This window comes from Quercus lobata, chromosome 1 (genome assembly GCF_001633185.2).
Source record: "Quercus lobata isolate SW786 chromosome 1, ValleyOak3.0 Primary Assembly, whole genome shotgun sequence".
NCBI classification, from domain to species: Eukaryota; Viridiplantae; Streptophyta; class Magnoliopsida; order Fagales; family Fagaceae; genus Quercus; species Quercus lobata.
The window spans coordinates 7,979,722-7,997,885 of NC_044904.1; the positions used below are offsets into that span (position 1 = coordinate 7,979,722).

At 32.6% G+C, this 18,164-nt stretch overlaps 2 protein-coding genes across 4 annotated transcripts; one reads left to right on the plus strand and one right to left on the minus strand.

Annotated features, from left to right (window-relative positions):
- Positions 1-433: 433 nt before the first annotated feature.
- On the plus strand, positions 434-4,329 carry LOC115977038. The gene is made up of 4 exons (XM_031098671.1): positions 434-847; positions 1,003-1,077; positions 3,725-3,897; positions 4,028-4,329. Exons 1-4 carry the CDS (start codon positions 526-528, stop codon positions 4,220-4,222), a joined length of 765 nt encoding a protein of 254 aa, XP_030954531.1. The 5' UTR covers positions 434-525; the 3' UTR covers positions 4,223-4,329.
- A 1,738-nt stretch (positions 4,330-6,067) lies between these two features.
- LOC115977048 (flocculation protein FLO11) lies at positions 6,068-12,526 on the minus strand. 3 transcript variants are annotated; one of them, XM_031098699.1, is made up of 9 exons: positions 12,392-12,526; positions 10,339-10,645; positions 9,855-9,980; positions 9,710-9,749; positions 9,521-9,603; positions 8,754-8,831; positions 8,598-8,651; positions 8,235-8,369; positions 6,068-8,133 (listed from the first exon to the last, which is right to left on the minus strand). In XM_031098699.1, the coding sequence occupies exons 2-9, from the start codon at positions 10,642-10,644 to the stop codon at positions 6,430-6,432; spliced, it is 2,526 nt and encodes an 841-aa protein (XP_030954559.1). In that variant the 5' UTR covers position 10,645; positions 12,392-12,526; the 3' UTR covers positions 6,068-6,429. The 3 variants fall into 3 exon arrangements, with proteins under 3 accessions (XP_030954559.1, XP_030954544.1, XP_030954551.1); XM_031098684.1 differs by having other exon boundaries at positions 10,339-10,649; XM_031098691.1 differs by having other exon boundaries at positions 10,339-10,656.
- Positions 12,527-18,164: the final 5,638 nt, after the last annotated feature.

Here is an 18,164-nt window from a genome sequence, read left to right on the forward strand (position 1 = left end):
ATCTTCACTGAAAATTAAAGATTCAAGGGATTTTTTTCCTTAATTTTTTTTGGGTCCGAAATATATTCAAAGAAATGAGATTGGATAAACCTGACAAACAAATAAATTTTATTATTTGCTTGTATGTTATCAAAATATAGTATTATATATAATATGGTAAATGTTAACGAACAATTAAATTTCATTATTTGCCTGAATATTATCAAAATATAGTATTATATATAAATACGGTAAATGTTAATGAATGGCTTTCATAATTTAAGAGTTATTTTTAGAAATATTTTATGAGAAAATGATACAGCTTATAATATGTTGTGTTAAAACTTCTTTAATATGGTTTATTAATCAAAACACCGGTTGACGTGATTATTATAATGATCACAAGTCAGCACGACGCCGTTTCTCACTTTGGAAGACAAAATCATTGTGCCCAAACCAACACCCTCTCATATTTCTCTCTCACTCTCAAAAGACCATTTCCTGAGTTTTGAGTGTAAAGGCAATAAGAAAAAAAGAAAGAAAGAAATGCCTCTCTCTCTTGTACACACCAGCAGCTTCACATTACCTTTTGAATCCAAAAACTATACCAACAATCTCAATCCCACCACTTTGCTGTTGCCCAACTCCTTCTTTCCAGACTTTCAAATTGAAGTACCCACAAATGCCCTCAAAAGTTTACTTTGTTTGAGTAGTAAAAGAAGATCACACAGTAATAGAGCTTTTCCTACCACCACTACTCATGCTTCTCTGCTTGAAGCTCCTGTTTTGTGGGCTGGAAGGCTTTGCATCTTCTATGCCCTCTTGAAGGCTGGCTTGGCTGGATCTCAATCTAACCCACTTGTCTCAGGTTTACTTCAATTTAAATACACACTATTGCTTGATAATGGGGTTCACTTATTTGCTACTTTTTCTGGGTTTTTCAATGTAAAGATATTGTCTTTCTATATAAAGCTTTTTAACTTTTTAATTTATTTTATTTTATTGTGTTGTCATTTCATTTAGAATTGGAAGGTGGTGATGGTGGAGCTGGTGATTTGGGGTTCTCTCAGTGGTTGGAGAACATACAAGGGAAACCAGGTTTGTGGGTTTGACCATACCTCCTTTCCTTTGATAGTTAATACTTATGTTACCCAAAATGAATGAAAGCTGAATATCTTCCTTACCCTGTGTTTGGTTGCTGAGAAATCTGGGAAGAGAAAATATAAAATTATAATTCATATTTGAATTTGTTTCAATATTCCCAAGAAAAAGTGAAATATATTGCCCCAACTTAGCCAGTTTGTAATATTAGGCATAGCAGAGTGGAAGCTTTTGCTTTCAGGCCCCAGATGATGATATATTGAAGGTGAAGTTCCTGCATTTTTAAGCTTTTTATTAAACAATTAAAATCAAGACTAAAAAGGTTGTATCCAGTGCACAATGCTCCCACTTTTGCAAGGTTTGGGAGAGATCATGGTAGGTAACCTTACTCCCCTTTTTTTTTTTTGAGAGGCCGATTCCCAAACTCGCTTTTGGTGGAAGGCTCTTGCTATCATACCAAGGCCCAACCTCTAGTTAACAGCCAGACTAATGAGAAGAAATACCCTGATGAATTAATTGTTAATTCTCTATTTCTGAAATTTTAGGCATGGATTACAATGGTAATACATAAATATTATAAAAACATGTTATCCTGTAAGATTTTAACAAATTTTTTCCTGTGACTCCTGTCAGCCTATGCCTAATTTTGGCAAAAATATTTTAAAGTTCATAAGGATTTCCCTGAGAAATTTGAAAAGCTAGTCATTAAATTGTTTCTGTAACAGCTAGTTTTGATCTGGTAATGTTGGCTGTTAAGCATCAGTGGCTCAAGGTGATAGGAAAACTATAAAAAATCAAGATTTTAAGTAAACCATATTACAGGTTGAACTGCTGTTATGATTATCAAAATGAGGTAGCAATCTATTACCTGAGTGTAGCCTTTTTCGAGAGTGGAGCATCTCAGAAATGATGGCAACTTTAGAAAAATTACATTTCAATAAATCCAAAGAACCATCACTCAAATGATTCCCAAACTTCATTAGTATGCGAACAGCAGATATTTCTAGTATCCTTTGTTAACAGTCATTTTTTTCTTCAATAAATTTTTGTAGGATTTGGATTGAAAATAAAATTGTACTTTTTACTTGTTAATTATAAAATTACAATTTAGGCAAAAAAAAAAAAAAATACTGAAAATAATTAGTGAAATAAAATGCAGAAGATGTTACTATTATTAATTTCTCAATATATCCAATATTTCTTAACTTGATTTTTAGTTAATGAGTATTTAAGTTGTGGCATTAGTGTGACATACACCTCAAAGGCACACACCTGGTTACTGAACAATATAGCTGACAAACTGTTGTCTCACAGGGCCTTATAAGTAGAATCCTAGTGCAATGAAGAATTCACACGTCTATAAAGTTAACATTAATGCTGGCATGCCAGATAATGTATTCTCATGAAAATCACTACCTTTGCTTAATAGTTGTTAAGCTAATGACAAGAATCATTGTCAAGTCTGGCATGAAATTCCAGCCATTCCTGTTACCTTAGGTCCATCTAATCCTAAGGGAGATATGGCAACATTTAGGTTGATAACTGAGTAAAATCTTCAGGATTGATGTTTTACTTGATTGATTTTTGTAATGATTTAACTAGGTTGCTTCAGCCTTCTAGCATATTCTTTGTTTTGGTTCTATATAATATAAAATCACTCATGAACAAAAATGGGCAAAAGTGATTGGGATGTTAGGTGATTGTACTTTTTCATTCATTGTTCTACTTCTATGTGGTGCTGAGAAGTGAACTATCGTGTTTTGACTCTGAAAAGAAGGTGTAGAAAGAATTACAATTTTCAATGGTATGTTTCAAATGAGGGGCAGCTAGGGGGAAAATTCTATTGATGCTTAAGGTTCAAAGCACCCATCAGGAGAATATTTTGTTAATAAGAATTAATGGCTTCCCATGTTTTGGTGCAATGGAAAATGCTTTCCACCAAAAGTGACATGTTTCCAGTTCTATTCTGGATATCAGCCTCTTCAAAAAGAAAAGGAAAAAAAGGGGGGGTAGGCTGCATGCCAATCGCCTCTCCCAAACCCCCAAAAGTGGGAGCTTTGTGCATTGGATATACGGTATAGCTCTTGAATTTATAGTTCACATGCTCTCATGTTAACAAGAATTTCTTGTTCTTTTAGTAAAATTAATGGTTTGTCATTTCTGTTTGTCTGTCGTGTTGAGTTCCTAAGGACAGAGAATGGTATCTTTAAGATAATTGATTTTCTGTCATGTGTCGTAGTCTTCTAAGTAGTGTCTTAAATTTTGATGGATAAAGATATGTGAGTGAAGATGGAGGTGCTTTTATATAGATCATCTTTTGAACTTGTACTTCATTGCCATAACCTTTCAATCCTGCTAAATAAAAAAATGGATGAAAATGTATGGGAAAACATTCTTTTAAAGAAAATTTGTTCTCAGAAATCTTTCATGTCTTATGTTCTACTTGCATGCATCAAATTTTATGAGGATCAAAACTATACCTGCCAACATAAATATTCTAAATATATATATATTTGGACTTTGTCTTCAAGAGTTATCTATTAAAACTGATCAAAAAGAAGAAGAAAAAAAATTTCTATTCAAAGCTGTATCATCTGTTTAATGTTAATAACTAGGTATTCCGAATTCTTGCTCTGTCGAACAGTTAATGAAGCAGCTGACAAAAGGAAATTAGTGAGTAAATGGCATCCTACAACAAAGGGTACACTTAGAAGGAACTACAGAGTGCCGTCAAAATCTGAGGGGCGGCACCTGCTTAAAGCCATTGCTTCCCTATTGTCAGATGATGATCACTTCACAGACGCCACTTCCCACAAGGTATTGCAAACTTCTTGAACAATTTCTAGAGTTTCATTTTCTTTTCTGTTTGTTCCAATATATTTTTCTCTGTCAGTAGTGGTAGCTAGATAACATTTTAAAACAAAAATTTTGTTCTTCTAATTTGCAGGGCTGTCAAATTAGAAGGGAGACTGCTCATGGAGAAAGTGTTTGTTGTAACAACGTGAGGGCTCTGTTTGATGAGCTCCCAACACCCCACCTAACTGTGGAAATCACACCTTTTCCAGCTGGGCCTCTCACAGAAAAGGATTACACCAAGGCTGAGAAGCTTGAGAGGGTGCTCAGATCCGGTCCTTCTATTTGAGTCATCTTTGATAACTTTCTCTTTGTATGTAATTAGTGCTAACATTGTATATAGAAAATGTCACGTACTGTTCTCTTTAATAATGCACTTCAGTTCATTTCTGACTACCTTCTAGGATCAATTTTGGTCTTTCAAAAAAACTTCCACCCTTTTCTTTTCTTTTGAGTCAGAAGCCTGCATTGTCTTAATTCAGCAAACTAAGAGGTTCGTCTAATCCTAGAGAACTAAGTGGTTAGTTACTTGTTCAACCATTCAGCTTAAGGATTCGAGTTAGTTATTGCCTATGCACTTTCTGATCTGCTAAGAAACATATAGATGTTAGATTCTGGGAATTCCAAAAGAAAAGGTTAGATGGAATAGGGTGCATTTTTATTAGGCTAAAATGCAAAATTAACCTTTTAACTTTCTTCAAATTCTATTTCAATCCTCTAACTTTAATTTCATTCATTTCAATCCTTTAAATTTTAGATTTATTCAATTAAGGCCTTTTCGTTAACTTTTGTTAAAAATTTTTGAAAAAAATAAATTTGGAAAATATTTTTCAATCATTAATTGAATTTTAAAATTTTGAAGAAAATTTTATAAAATTGAAAAATTAACCATAACATATAACAAAATTTGATAAAAAAAAGTCTTAAATTGAATAAACTTGAAAGTTAGAAGACTGAAATGAAATCTTAAAAAACTTAGAGAGTCAGTTTTACATTTTATCCTTATTATTATTATTTAGTTTTCCACCAATGTGAAAAAAGAGAGCTGGGGATTCAGGAAGGCTTAGCTCAATGTTTTCTGCAATATGAGAGAAGATGTAATAGGAAGATGGTGTTCAATGTGTTTGTAGAAGTACCACTACATCTATGAGCTCCTATTCTATAATACAAAGTTTAGCTAGGAGAAGGGTTTCAGAACAGTATGCCTTGGTTGGAGGGTCATACTAGTAGTAGGGCGATTGAGTGAATTACACAATTTTAGTATTTTGATATGATATAATTTGAATATTTTGAATTTGAAAACCAATTGAGAAATTTTTTTTTTTTAAATATATATATATATATATATATATTGGCCTCTAAATTTTATCAAAAGTTTGTTTTTTTCCCTTAGACTTTATCAAAATTTCATTTTCGCCCTAAAATATTGAAAATGTTTTATTTATGTCCTTAAACTTTGTTAAAAGTTTTTTTTTTTAATTTTATTTTTTATCATTAAACTATTAAAAAAGTCATTTTTTTCATCCCTATTTTTGTCTCTAAACTATTGAAAAAACTATTTACAAAGTTTAGGAATAAAAAAATAACTTTTTAAAGTTTAGGGAATGAAAAATAAATTTTTGGTAAATTTTAAGGAATCAAAATAGTATTTTACCATTTATTTTATAAAGGGATAGGAAATTTGAAGATTTATGATAATAAGTTTAGTATCGTAATCTACAATCTTGCTGCAATATGATAGAAATTTCTTTATAAATAAATTTATTATCATCTCTATTCTTAACAAGAATGATCATAAATATTTTTATACAATTATTCTCAATAGCTATTATGACTAAATAAGGCCAGCACAAAGAAAACTCCAAATTCTACGACTAGTTAGTCAATAAAAACAAAAAGTGACAAACACCATTACACCAGAACACATGATCAAAATCATATCATATTACATGATCGAAAGTGATATTATATATTTTTCAAACAAAAAACAAAAAACAAAGGTACCAAGCGGCCATCAGAAATTTAAAAAAACAAACTAGAATTTTCCATTGCATTGCCCCTCTTTCGTCTCAAGACTGTATTGTTGTTATGCAAATTCATATTCAAATTCTCATTCAAAATTCAGTACAGGGTGTTAATGTAAAATAACAGAATAAAATTTTCCAGTGAATTATGCTTCGTCTCAAAGCTGTGTTGCCTTCATACAAAATTAAATCTTCATACAAAATTCAGCACTAGGAAAGGGGAAAGACAGAGAAGGAAAGATAAAGAGAACCAGTGGGGAAAAAATTATATTGCGACATAGATACTGCTATAAAAAATAACATTACAAACAGAAACCTGTCAATTCTACAAACCTATAAATTTATACTCCTCTTTTGGGCCCTATTGACCCTTCAAACAGTTAGCCAACAAGTGTAGTACTAACTCCCGAGTTATTTCACTCCAACTGAACCCATCAAATCCTCCTACTCTGGATTATTCACCTTTGACAGATTACCCCTCAGACTTTGAGGTAGGCACAGAAGTGGGCGAGAAAGGATCATAAATCTGCTGTCCTGCTGGTTTAGAACCTGGCTTACTAGAAGCAAAGGCAAAAGTGTTGCTAAATTGTTGATTTGGAGCCAAGTGAATCTCCGGCCTAGTTGGGCGAGCTGGATAATTTTGTTGAAGTTGCAGAGAATTCCCTGGCCTGGGAAGGATAGGACCAGGCAAATTGGGCATTTGTGGAGCTGGATTAAAGCTCCTTGGGCCCATTTGTGGGAGTGGAGTCCTAGGAGCAACACTTGCATTTGGATATGCTGGAAGTCTGGGTGGACCTGTTGGCGTTTGGCTTCTGGAATAGGGAACAGCAGATACAGGTGCTTGCAGCTGACCTACTGGATTACTGAACTGTGGCCTTTGAAAGACTTGATTGCCAGGTTGAGGTGTTATTTTGGGCATAGCCAAGTGAAAAGATGGTGCCTGAGTTGTTGGAGGTTGCATCTGCAGAGTACTCTGACTTGCAGGTTGACTGCTTAATGCAGTGGGAACTGTTTGAGAGACTGGATTCTGCGGCCGGTGAGGTTGAAAAGTAAAATCACCAGAACTTGGAGCTGTCACTATCGGTGGTTTTATGGAAGTGAAATTTGTTGTACTTCCAGAAACAGAATTTGGTCTTCCTGCTTGCAGAGGTAAAGGTGGTTGTGTGGATGATGGTGAAGGAATCGGTGCAGATCCCAATCCTGGGTTTGTAGATGAATTAGGTGCTTGAGTTTGGTGTAGAGAAGCTGAAAATGAAGCTGGATTTCCCCCTTGAGGAGGTGGATTCAATGTAAAATGTGGGGTTGCAAAAGGACGGTTTGCAACATTACTGGAAAACTGGGGAGTGGATGGCTGAGGAAAGATGATAGGTGAACCCAAACTGGTTGTTGACATATTTGAAGGTGGTGCCATAGATGCAACACCTGGTTGTGGATTTTGAGGATGAGGCTGGTTGGGTGGAGCCATCTGCCCCATGTTACTCAGACCTAGAGATGCTGAAGCACTACCATGGGCAGACCATACAGTAGAGCTCCCAGAAGAGGTCAGAGGTCGGTCAGATATTGATCTGGGTTGAATACCAGACATTGGTTGAGGAAGTGAAACCATTAAAGGCCTTGTTGGTGGGGGTTGGCTACTAGTAAATGGAAATGGACCTGAAACATTAGGCTGAGCTGATGAGGGCTGTAACGCTGCCATGGAAAGATTTCTGTGTTGGCCAATATGTCCAAAAGGACCTCCCATGTAAGGATTCTGTAGAACTTGTGTCGGTGGCTGTGGTCTAGGTGGAACGGCAGGTGGGTTTTGGAGAATTGAGTTGAATCCAACCATTGGAGTTGGTCGAGGCCCAAACAAAGAAGGCATGTTTGAAGGATTCAAAGGTGATGAGGATAAATGGACATAATTGTTGAGACTTGGTGCTGAAGGATTTGGAGGAAAGAGGCCAGGAGATGCATGCATTGCACTGTGAGATTGACCTGATGGGAACCATAGCCCAGGGAATTGAAATTGACCTTGTAAAGGAGTTTGTGTAGGTCTGGCCTCTGGTTGCAGTGCTCCCTGGTGTACTACACCAGTAGGAAACATGTGCGAGGTGGCTGCATCTTGTCTTTGAGTGAGAACATCACTATTATCCCCAGAAACTGATGTAGATGCTGTGGATACAGCAGCCAAATTTCCCTAAATAAAAGGTAATTTTAACATTATGAATGTAAAACAAAAGTCTTTACAATATAGCTGAGCAACTATGAGTCATAGCACTTATTGCAATCGAAACTCACCGATACTGAGGAGACTAGCAGTTCAACAATAGAAACCGCTGCATCAACTTTCTCAAATGTTTCAGCTGATATTTGAACATATAACTCTTCATAAGCACCCTGAACTTCATTTCCATCAGACGGTTTAATTTCTCCCTGGAAATGAATAGATTAAAGAGTGCAAAAAAGAAACAAGTCAAAACCACTAATCCTCAATTTTGTTGCATCTTGAAGCAAACAGTTCAAGGTAGATCATTCTGAAGTTTAAAAGATATTTGATGCTGTCAGAAGAATATAAAAATATTTAGGAAGATGAAGAAAAGACATAGCAATCTATGATTAAATATGAACATCAGTATTTTTCTTTTTTTAACCAAAAAATACCTTCTCTCCTGTCTCTGCTTTGTTACCATAAACTTGTATTTTGGCTCCAGTTTCCTGGAATGCAGGTAGCAAATGAGAACAAGGTAACAAAATTGTTGATAAAAACTCACAAATCATTAGCACAATTTTGTAAAAGTGACAAAACAAACTTCTTACTTTTTCTAATCGCTTTTGATTCTCACCTCCCGGCCCAAATAGTAGGCCAATAATATTGAACCCAGGATATTCTTTGACCTGCAGAGGCAATATACCACACGGTAGTGTCAGAAATTAAAAGTCTTCAGTGGAGTCGGCAAAACTTTATATATATATATATATATCAACAAAACAGAGATGCGGAATTGTTCAGTGCACACATAAACTTCATAATTAAAACAGATGGTAAGTTTGAATTGTACACCTTTTATCTTCTGTGTGTGCGTGCACACACACACATACAGAAACAGCATCGTGGTTTCTTTGCAATGCAACTTTGCATCATCTCAGTTCATTTAATAATTGCAAAAGAAACTCTTAAAATTTTCCTAAGGCACCAATATTCTCTCTCTCGCTCATTAACGAGTTCAGCCCAAAATTTATTTTACATACATTGTTTTAAAGTTTTAATGGTGTTACTATTATAATGGAAATTAAATGCATTTCTGTAATTATTTTTTATCTTGAATAATCTTTGACCTTCTATGCATTTATACTTCAATGAAACTCTATTACTTTATCAAATTTTGTATTTAGATATTCGTTTCAAGTGCAAAACCATTTTTTTTTTCTAATAGCTGCATATCTATGTAATAATAACAATGCAGCAATTGCTAGTGTCAAGATAAAGAAAATGAGAATTTCTAATCTTTCATCATTGTGGTTCCAGCATATTAAAATGGAAGATTAAAAAACATGTGCAACAAAAGGTTGGAAACCAGACTTACAGGGATTGGAACTCTTGACTCCTTCAACAATGGTTTATAATCAGGTGGGACCTTGTAACTTGGATTCAGTTTCAATAATTCACCTGAATTTCATCAAGACCAAAAATAATTATGCAATACACAAAATTAAATAGAAAAATAAAGAAAAGAAAAGAAACAACAAAATCAGGGAACATATGTCAAACATACCTATGGCTTCCCGCTTTTCAAGTTCCAATAGCTCCGACTTCTACATCACAAATTCTAATGTTAGTGCTTAAAAACTTTGACTATTATTCAACATGAAAAATCAATACGCAACAACGTAGGAACCCAATATTAACAGTGACCCTACCTCACTATTTCTTTGAGGACTTGGAGATCTGTGATCTAACTTTTCAGCTGTTATTGATGAGTCTTGAGTGTCCCCAGCATCCAAAGATCCCAATATTAGCTGCTGCGTAATTTGGTCCACCCTCGTCTGCTCAAAATTGTACCACCACACAGGCAGCAATATCACTTAGTGGCACCTGGAATGGGAAGCTTCCATGCAAACTATTCACATGGAAGATGCCGACATTTCAACACCCAATGGTAAAAAGGGAAATTTTCAATTGCCATCAGCTTAGCAATAAATATTCCCCCACAAACCGGGGCTATAAATGCCTCCGACCTATTCTAGATCTCAAATTTTCTTTTCTAAGTTGAAATGTCTCTAAATGAATCAAATTTCTAAGACTATATGAGAAAAAGAGGGGGAAAGATAAAAAATTTAAAGATAGAACTCACATTAGAGGAAAGATGACAGAACAGACTTGAAAAAAGAATTCCAAAAGTACCTGATAAGCTAAGGCTCTTCCCCTTTTGACAGCAGCATCCTGTGTGAGATCAGGGCCCCATTTTGTTTTCCTCTGCACCACTTTGGTACTTTCCTCATCAGCTGCATCACCACCTCCTGGCTTTTTGACTCGAAAAATCGGAACTAATGAGCCTGATAATTTGTTTTTTGGTATAACAAATCCAGATTTTGCAGCAAACTTGGAAACCTTCTGGCTACTAGATGGTGTTACAGACGAAGCAGTTGTTCCAGACATCTTAGTACTGGAAATCTCAACAGCAGATGTCGTGTCAACCTTTGCACTCATCCTGTCTAGTTACTTTGCACATAAGTAGCATACATGGAAAACATTGGTCACAAAAAAAAAAATTTAATCCTTTGAAACTGTCATTTCAAGTCTATCCATAATTAGACTGACAAGAAAAAAATGAATAAGACTAAAACAAATGGTTCAAGTTTGTTAAAGTTGGCATTTTTTTCTCAATAGTCATACGTAATGTAATTAAACAGCCAGGAATTTTCTTGATAAGTTAAACAGCCAGGAATTTTCAAACATAGAAAGATAAAAAATAGTAGGCACTGACAAGAGTAAATTTACTGGTGTATCAAATTGGGTTTTTGGGAAAAGATAATATTATTACATCCACTTGGAGCCACCCAAAAAAAAAAAAAAAAAAGCTACAGTACAGCCAGTATATCAAATCTGCTCTAATGGTGACATGATCTATAGGAACTTTCTTGAAGCCCATGAATGGGGGAAATAGCATTTGCCCACCCACAACTTAGGTCAAAGCCATGAGAAGAAACCAGGAATCTTTCCAAGTAAAACCATAGCACAAATGCAATCCTTGCAATTGGTTGGAAAATATTAGAAAGCAATGTGATCTACTCTCTAATTACACCTAATTACACCAAGAGACCCACTCTTTTTTTAAATTAGAACTTCACTACAGAAGACCCTTGAAACCTGCACTTTACATCCCTGTCATCACATCCTCTAATATGTGACTAATGCTACTTTTTTTTTCCCCTTTACCAAACAAAACATATGAAGAGCGTATGGCATTAAGCCCTTATCCATTCACTGTTTAAAATAACATGGGATGGATGAGCAAATAACTTGACTTATAAAGCTCATTACCAGAAAAACGTATGGGCATTAAGTAGAAGACTATGAATAGATGAAGATTTTGTCTATTAGTTTAGACAACAAGAAACTAAAGTCATATTACAGATAGGCATTCCCTTTTAACAGCACACTAGTCTGCAAAGCACCAAAGAAAAGCACTTGCCGATTCCTTATAAGATTACAGATACTTTTTAATCATGCTGTTTGCTTTCTTATGTTTTATCATTTTCTTATGTATACACAATAAAATTGAACTATCAACTATGCCAAGAGCCTTGTAGCTCAACTAGCACCTCCTAATGTTTCCAAAAAAGATGTCCAGAAATTCAAATCCCCCGACCCCCAACTATTAAATTACCAAAAAAAATTGAACTATCAAGAACATTTCTAATAAATTATAATCCCAATAAATTCCTCCCAAATTTTCATCCAATTTATTTAATTTTCACTATATTAACTCAAAAAAAAAAAAAACTACCTTTTTTTCACTCCTTTAACTTACATATATACATACCAAAATTTTATAATTGATAAAATTGCCAAAATATAAAAATGGTCCTAACACATATAATCAAGCATTGTGTCAGACACTACACTACACTACACTAGTACTGGAATTCATTTTCCACATCCCTGAAACCTTTCAGAATATTAGGGTTTCTAACAACAATATAGCTATTGATTACAAAATAAACTAAAATCATTGCTTTCAAATCATAATTACAATTAACATTTTTGAGTTTGAGACCCAATGAAACAAATTCACGCTCTACATATGATCAGTGCAGGACTAAAAAAACTATGCATTTCAAAAAATTTCATATCCTTTTCTTTTCCCAGGCTTTCTCAGAAACCAAACAAAAAGTTAACCCAAAAAAAAAAAACGTAAAATACATAAACGGTGCGTTTTGAGAGAGAGAGTTACCAGTAGAAGAAGGAATATTTCTCAGACTTGAGGATGCATATGAAAACCAAAACGCTGCGTTTCAAACTGGTGATTACTTTTCCTTCACTCTCACTATGCTTTGTCTCTGCAAAGAGGAATAGCAACCATACTGTCAAAAGCTTCGTTTATTCAACGCTAAACCCGACCCGACTACCCTGTTTCCGATAAATAAAGATGGGCTGGGCTATGCTTCAAACCCAAACCCAAACCCACCTCATACTTCTTTCTTTTTCTTTTTCTTTTTCTTTTTCTATAATTAGATAATTGAGAGATATGAGTGTATCTAAAAAGTATCGATGTGGGTTCCAGTTAACTCAACTGGTAAAATCTCTAATGATTGTATAAAAGATCTGGAGTTCAATCCCCGCCTACACCAAAAACTGATTGGTGTTTTGGTCTAATGATAAAGAGCTATCATCAGGAGCAAACGCCATAGATTAAGAATCTCTCAAAAAAAAAAGTATCAATTAAATTATAAGGCTGTTTGATACAAACTACGAATTTTATTTTGTTTTCTTCCCTTCCTGCTATCTTTAAAAGTGTTGTGACTTTTAATAATTTGGCGGGTTTTAGTACAAGCCCTTATATATATATATATATATATATATATATTATTTTACTCCTAACTCCTAAGTTGAGAAATTATATTACCCTTATGATAAACCATGTCACTTGTCCACCATTTTACTGATTATCTTACTCTTAAAATTGTTGAGTTAGTTTAGCTAATTTTTTTTAATCATAAGCTAACTCAGCAATTCTAAACAAATGAGAGTTTTTTAGCAGAATGATGGATAAGTGACGTGGTTCATCATCTACCATGAATACTATATAATTTCTCCTCCTAATTCATACTAGGGATGTGCATGGATCGGGTTGAGGGGATTTTTTGACCCAATCTACCATGGTGGGTCAAAAAAAATTCAACCCAACCCAACCCACATGGGTCGGGTTGAACCCATGGGTTGGACAAATTATTATTATTATTATTATTATTATTATTATTATTATTATTATTATTAAATTGAGTAGAAAAAAAATATAAATATAAATATATTAAAAAAACCCAAAGATTAGTATCAATATAACTCCTTAAAGGCAAACAACACTAATGACTAAACAACAATAGTAATTTACTAGGATTTGTGTGAATTAATTGGCTTTTATATACGATAGGAAAAGCTAGTTATTTTCAAAATTTTATTAATTATATAATATATTTTATATATATATTAAATATATGGGTGGGTCGGGTTGAGTTTGGTGGGTTTGAAATTTTATAACCCAAACCTAACCTGACCCGCTATCAAAAATATTTTAGTAACCCAACCCAACTCACCAAGGCCTAAAAACCGACCCAACCGGTTTTGACGGGTTAGCGGGTTGGCTGCACACTCCTAATTCATACAATATCACTTTGTCTAAAAATATTAGATAAGAGGTTTCACATGTAATGTATTTATGGTTTGAATTGAAACATTTTAAAAGTTTAGTATTTAATTTAAAAACCACCTCTAACTATGTGGTTTAAAGTATATTTTATCCAAAGTTTAATATTGTTGAAATGAAAGGAATTGAGATTTTTTTTTTTTTATAAAAAATAAATTAAATTGGGAAGATTTTTTTTTTTTTTTTTAGAAACAAAAAATTTGGGAGAACATAAGTGGATAACATAATATTAAAGAAAGATGATTAATATGACACAATAATGGGCAAATAACATAGTATCTTTTAAGCAATATTTTACTTACATAGTAGTAGAAGTTCTAAATGTTTTTTTTTTTTTTTATAAAATTTGTGTGAAGAGATTAGAAAGGATTATCTAGTGCATAGATCCTCTTATAGAACTTATTAAACTATTTAATTTTTTATTATTAAAAATAAAAATAATTAATAAAAAAACTGAAAGTAGATTTTATTTTATTTTCCTGTGCAGCAATATCAATAGAAGTTCAAAAATAGCAAATGGACTTCTAATGTGTGTTTGGATACAACTTATTTTACTGAAAAATAAAAACAATAAAAATAAATAAATTTTTTTACTGTTTATTACTGTTTGACACTGTTCATTGGCCTAAATTAACTGTTCATGACCAATGAACAGTGCATAACATGCTGGTTAAAAAAAAAAAAAAAAAAAGGCTCCAAATGCAAACGTGGACGTGAATCCAAATTGACCTCTAGTCCAATAGCACTACCTCTTCCCCTATATCCTGTATTGCGCATCTTGCGGATTCAAGTTCAACCCACATTTGTCTTGTGTCACTAACAAGTAAAATTACTATAATTGAGTTATTTAACGGTTTATCTTATTCTTTATTATGAAACTTAAATTATTAGTTGTTGCTTCCTATACATCTAGGAAATTTTAATTTTAGCTTCATTTGAAATTTTTTTCTCAAAAAAAAAAAAAAAAAAAAACTTAATATGAAATTTTATATAAAAAAAAATTCCAACCCTAACTCCTCAAATATAAATTTTCAAATAAACCACCAGGTATCTAAAGACTGTGTTGGAATGGATATTTGTTTGGTTCAAAAAATGTGGATATGTTTAAAAAAGTTCGGATTATAAAGATTAAAGAATAGAATAAATTGTGTGAAACTAAGAATTACTCGAGTTTGAGAAGTACTTGTGACTACTCAGAAGAAGCCACACTCTCCAAGAAAAGAGAATGAGAAGTCGGTAGGAAAAAAAATAGAGACTGCTACCACTTTACCAGTGGTGCTTGGGCCCCAAATTTTTTAAAGTAATATAGGCTTATTAGTCCTCCATTTCGCTTGAAGTTTTGATATATTTCAATAGAATTACATTTTTAATATTTATTTTTTAGGTGCAAGGCCAAAAAAAAAAAAAAAATCATATAGTATTATTATCATGAGTTCATGACAAATAAAACCTTGTACTTTTTTTTTTTTGAGACAAAAAACCTTGTACTTTTAAACTTGCTAATTTAAACCTTGTATTTTTAAAAATTAAGCAATCTTGATTAAAAAATACATCTAGGAAAATTAAATAATTTTTAAGTGTATTTTCACAACATATATAAGAAATTCATAAAATAATAATTGATGGTGATCTACAAGTAGTTTGCATCCATAATAGTCGTCCAAGACCAGTGACGTCCAAGACAGTCTTCAAAAAGGAGAAAGGAGAAATGTGCACCACAAACATAAAATAAGGACGTCCAAGCATGTCACCAATTGTCCAAAGAGATTTTGGTCATCCACATCATGAGAAGATATTGACGATCAATAAACACTTAGTAAATTTCTGAATATTTTCTACTGATCATAAATGATAAACCACGATCATTTATTTCGGAACGTGAGGTGAATTCCCCAAAATTCACTCCACTCTCTCCACTAGTTCCACACATCTTCCACAATGTTAATGACACCTAACAAGTAGACCCACTCCAAACTCTCTATAAAAGGGATCAAGCCTCACCAAACCAAGATATGTTATACTATTCATCCACTCATTATACTTGAGTTCTAAAAAAAAAAACAAACTTAACCGTCAAAGGGTCTTTGGCCGGTTTACCCCGATCACCTTCGATAGTCTCTTTCTTTCTCTTCAGGTTATTCAATCGTTGTTGAAGGTCGGAGCATTAAGCCTACTGATTTTCAAGTATCATTAATAACTATTAAAAAACATTAAAATTATGATTAATCCCTAAAATATAAAACTATGAATACACTCGAAGGATTTAAATAATTATTATTTTTATATATTTCCTTTTAGAAATGGCTAATTAAAATAAAATAACATACTTAAAGACTTTGAATATGTTATAATAATAGTAATGAAAATTTATTTATTTTATTAGTATTTGTCATATTAATTTCAAAGTTTAATATTTTTGAATGCAATTTGAATTTATTATTTTTGCACCTTAGAGAATCAACTAACTTGTTTAATTTAGTTGTTGGCATGCCAAGGAAAAGTTTGCCCCTTGTCATCCAATTTGGAATGCTAATTCATACAATTTATTCTTTTATTATTTGCTTTATTTTCAAATAAACAAAAAGTTAGCCTGCTATAAGATGGGGATTGTCAACGAGTGAGTAGCGACGATAGAGATGGTTGGTGAGAGATGGTGTGAATATGAAGATTATTGGGTAGTGAAGATGCAATGTTTGGATGTTCGATGATTGGAATCTTGAATCTTGTAGTTGCATATGTTGAATCTTGGAATCATAACATATTATGATTTCTAATTCGATCTAATTTCTCTAGATTTCTGGCCATTTTTCATAATTGATTGAAATACCATCTAGTTTTTTATTCAATTTTATATTTAAAACATATTGTGCATAACACACAAACTCAATTTATAGTTTTCTCCAATATCTTATGTATAAATTGACTTATCTTCATACATGGGTCGAGCAATCAAGCAATAATAATTTGGATTGTAAACATTTTACATTAGCATCTTTAAAAATTATAAAGGTTTTAAATTGAAGGTTGTTTATTTAAAAGAAAAAGAAAAAAGAAAAATAGTATGATGTATCATGTTTTAGAAATTCACCCACTTATGTTGCTCATGATTTAGTGTAGATATGAATAGCATGATGAGTATATTACCATATGTAACTATGTAACTCTTATTTTTTCAACTACCAAATTTTACCATGTAACTCATATATATATATATATATATATTTTAAAGTCTAATACTACATATACTCTTATTTTTTTAACTACCAAAAATTTTACCATATGTAACTCTTATTTTATTTTTTTAAAGTCTAATACTACATATATAATTGAGTGGTCCCCCTCTCCACTTGTAACGATGATTTTTTTTTTTTTTTTTTTTTTTTTTTATAAAAAAAAAAATCAACATCTAATAATTGTTTTTAAAATCTTAATAAATAAAAAATATGTATTTATCACCTATAAAATTTGATTGACAGCATGTAATCTCACAAATGAGAGAGATGATATATATACTAAATGTATGAGATTTTTTTAAAATTTATTTTTAATTACATCTCATTGCAAAGATGGACGTTTGCTAAGACTTCGTTTGGGAGGAGGGAATGGAATGGAATGAAAATGAATGAAAAAAATAATTTAAGAATATTCTTTCCTTCCCTTGTTTGGGAGTTTAAGTGGGAGGGAATGAATTGGATAGGAAGGAACACTCGTCCTCTCTATTCCCTTAAAATCTCAAATTTTCATTCCCTCCGAAATTAGGAGCAATGGAATTAGATTTAATGAATTTTTTACTAAAATTCCCAAAATACCCCTATATATTCAACCATTTATTTTAAAATAGGAGTCTAATAGTAATATTATCATAAAATGATTAGATTTCATTCCCTCCATGTTACTCTCAAACAAGATTACTTACATTTTCATTCATTTTCATTCCTTTGTTTTAAAACATTCAATCAAGGTTATTTAATTTCATCTCATTCTTTTCCATTTCTTTTCCTTACTTAAATACATTCCATTCATTTCCATTCCCTTATGAACTCTCAAATCTCAAATGAAACCTAAGAAAAACTTTATTTCTTTTGCTTTTTCATCATGATTTGGCTGAACCCTTTTTAAATCATCTAGCAAAATTATTAAGAACTGCCAACCAATCCAGATACAATGATTTGTGTTCTTTCTCAAGGTAGAGAAAAATTAACTGCTAACCAGCTTCTGATCAATGGTTAGTCCCCCCACCCCTACTTTGTATTTGATGTAATTCGAATATTTATTTAACATGGCTATAAAACAAGAAATCACA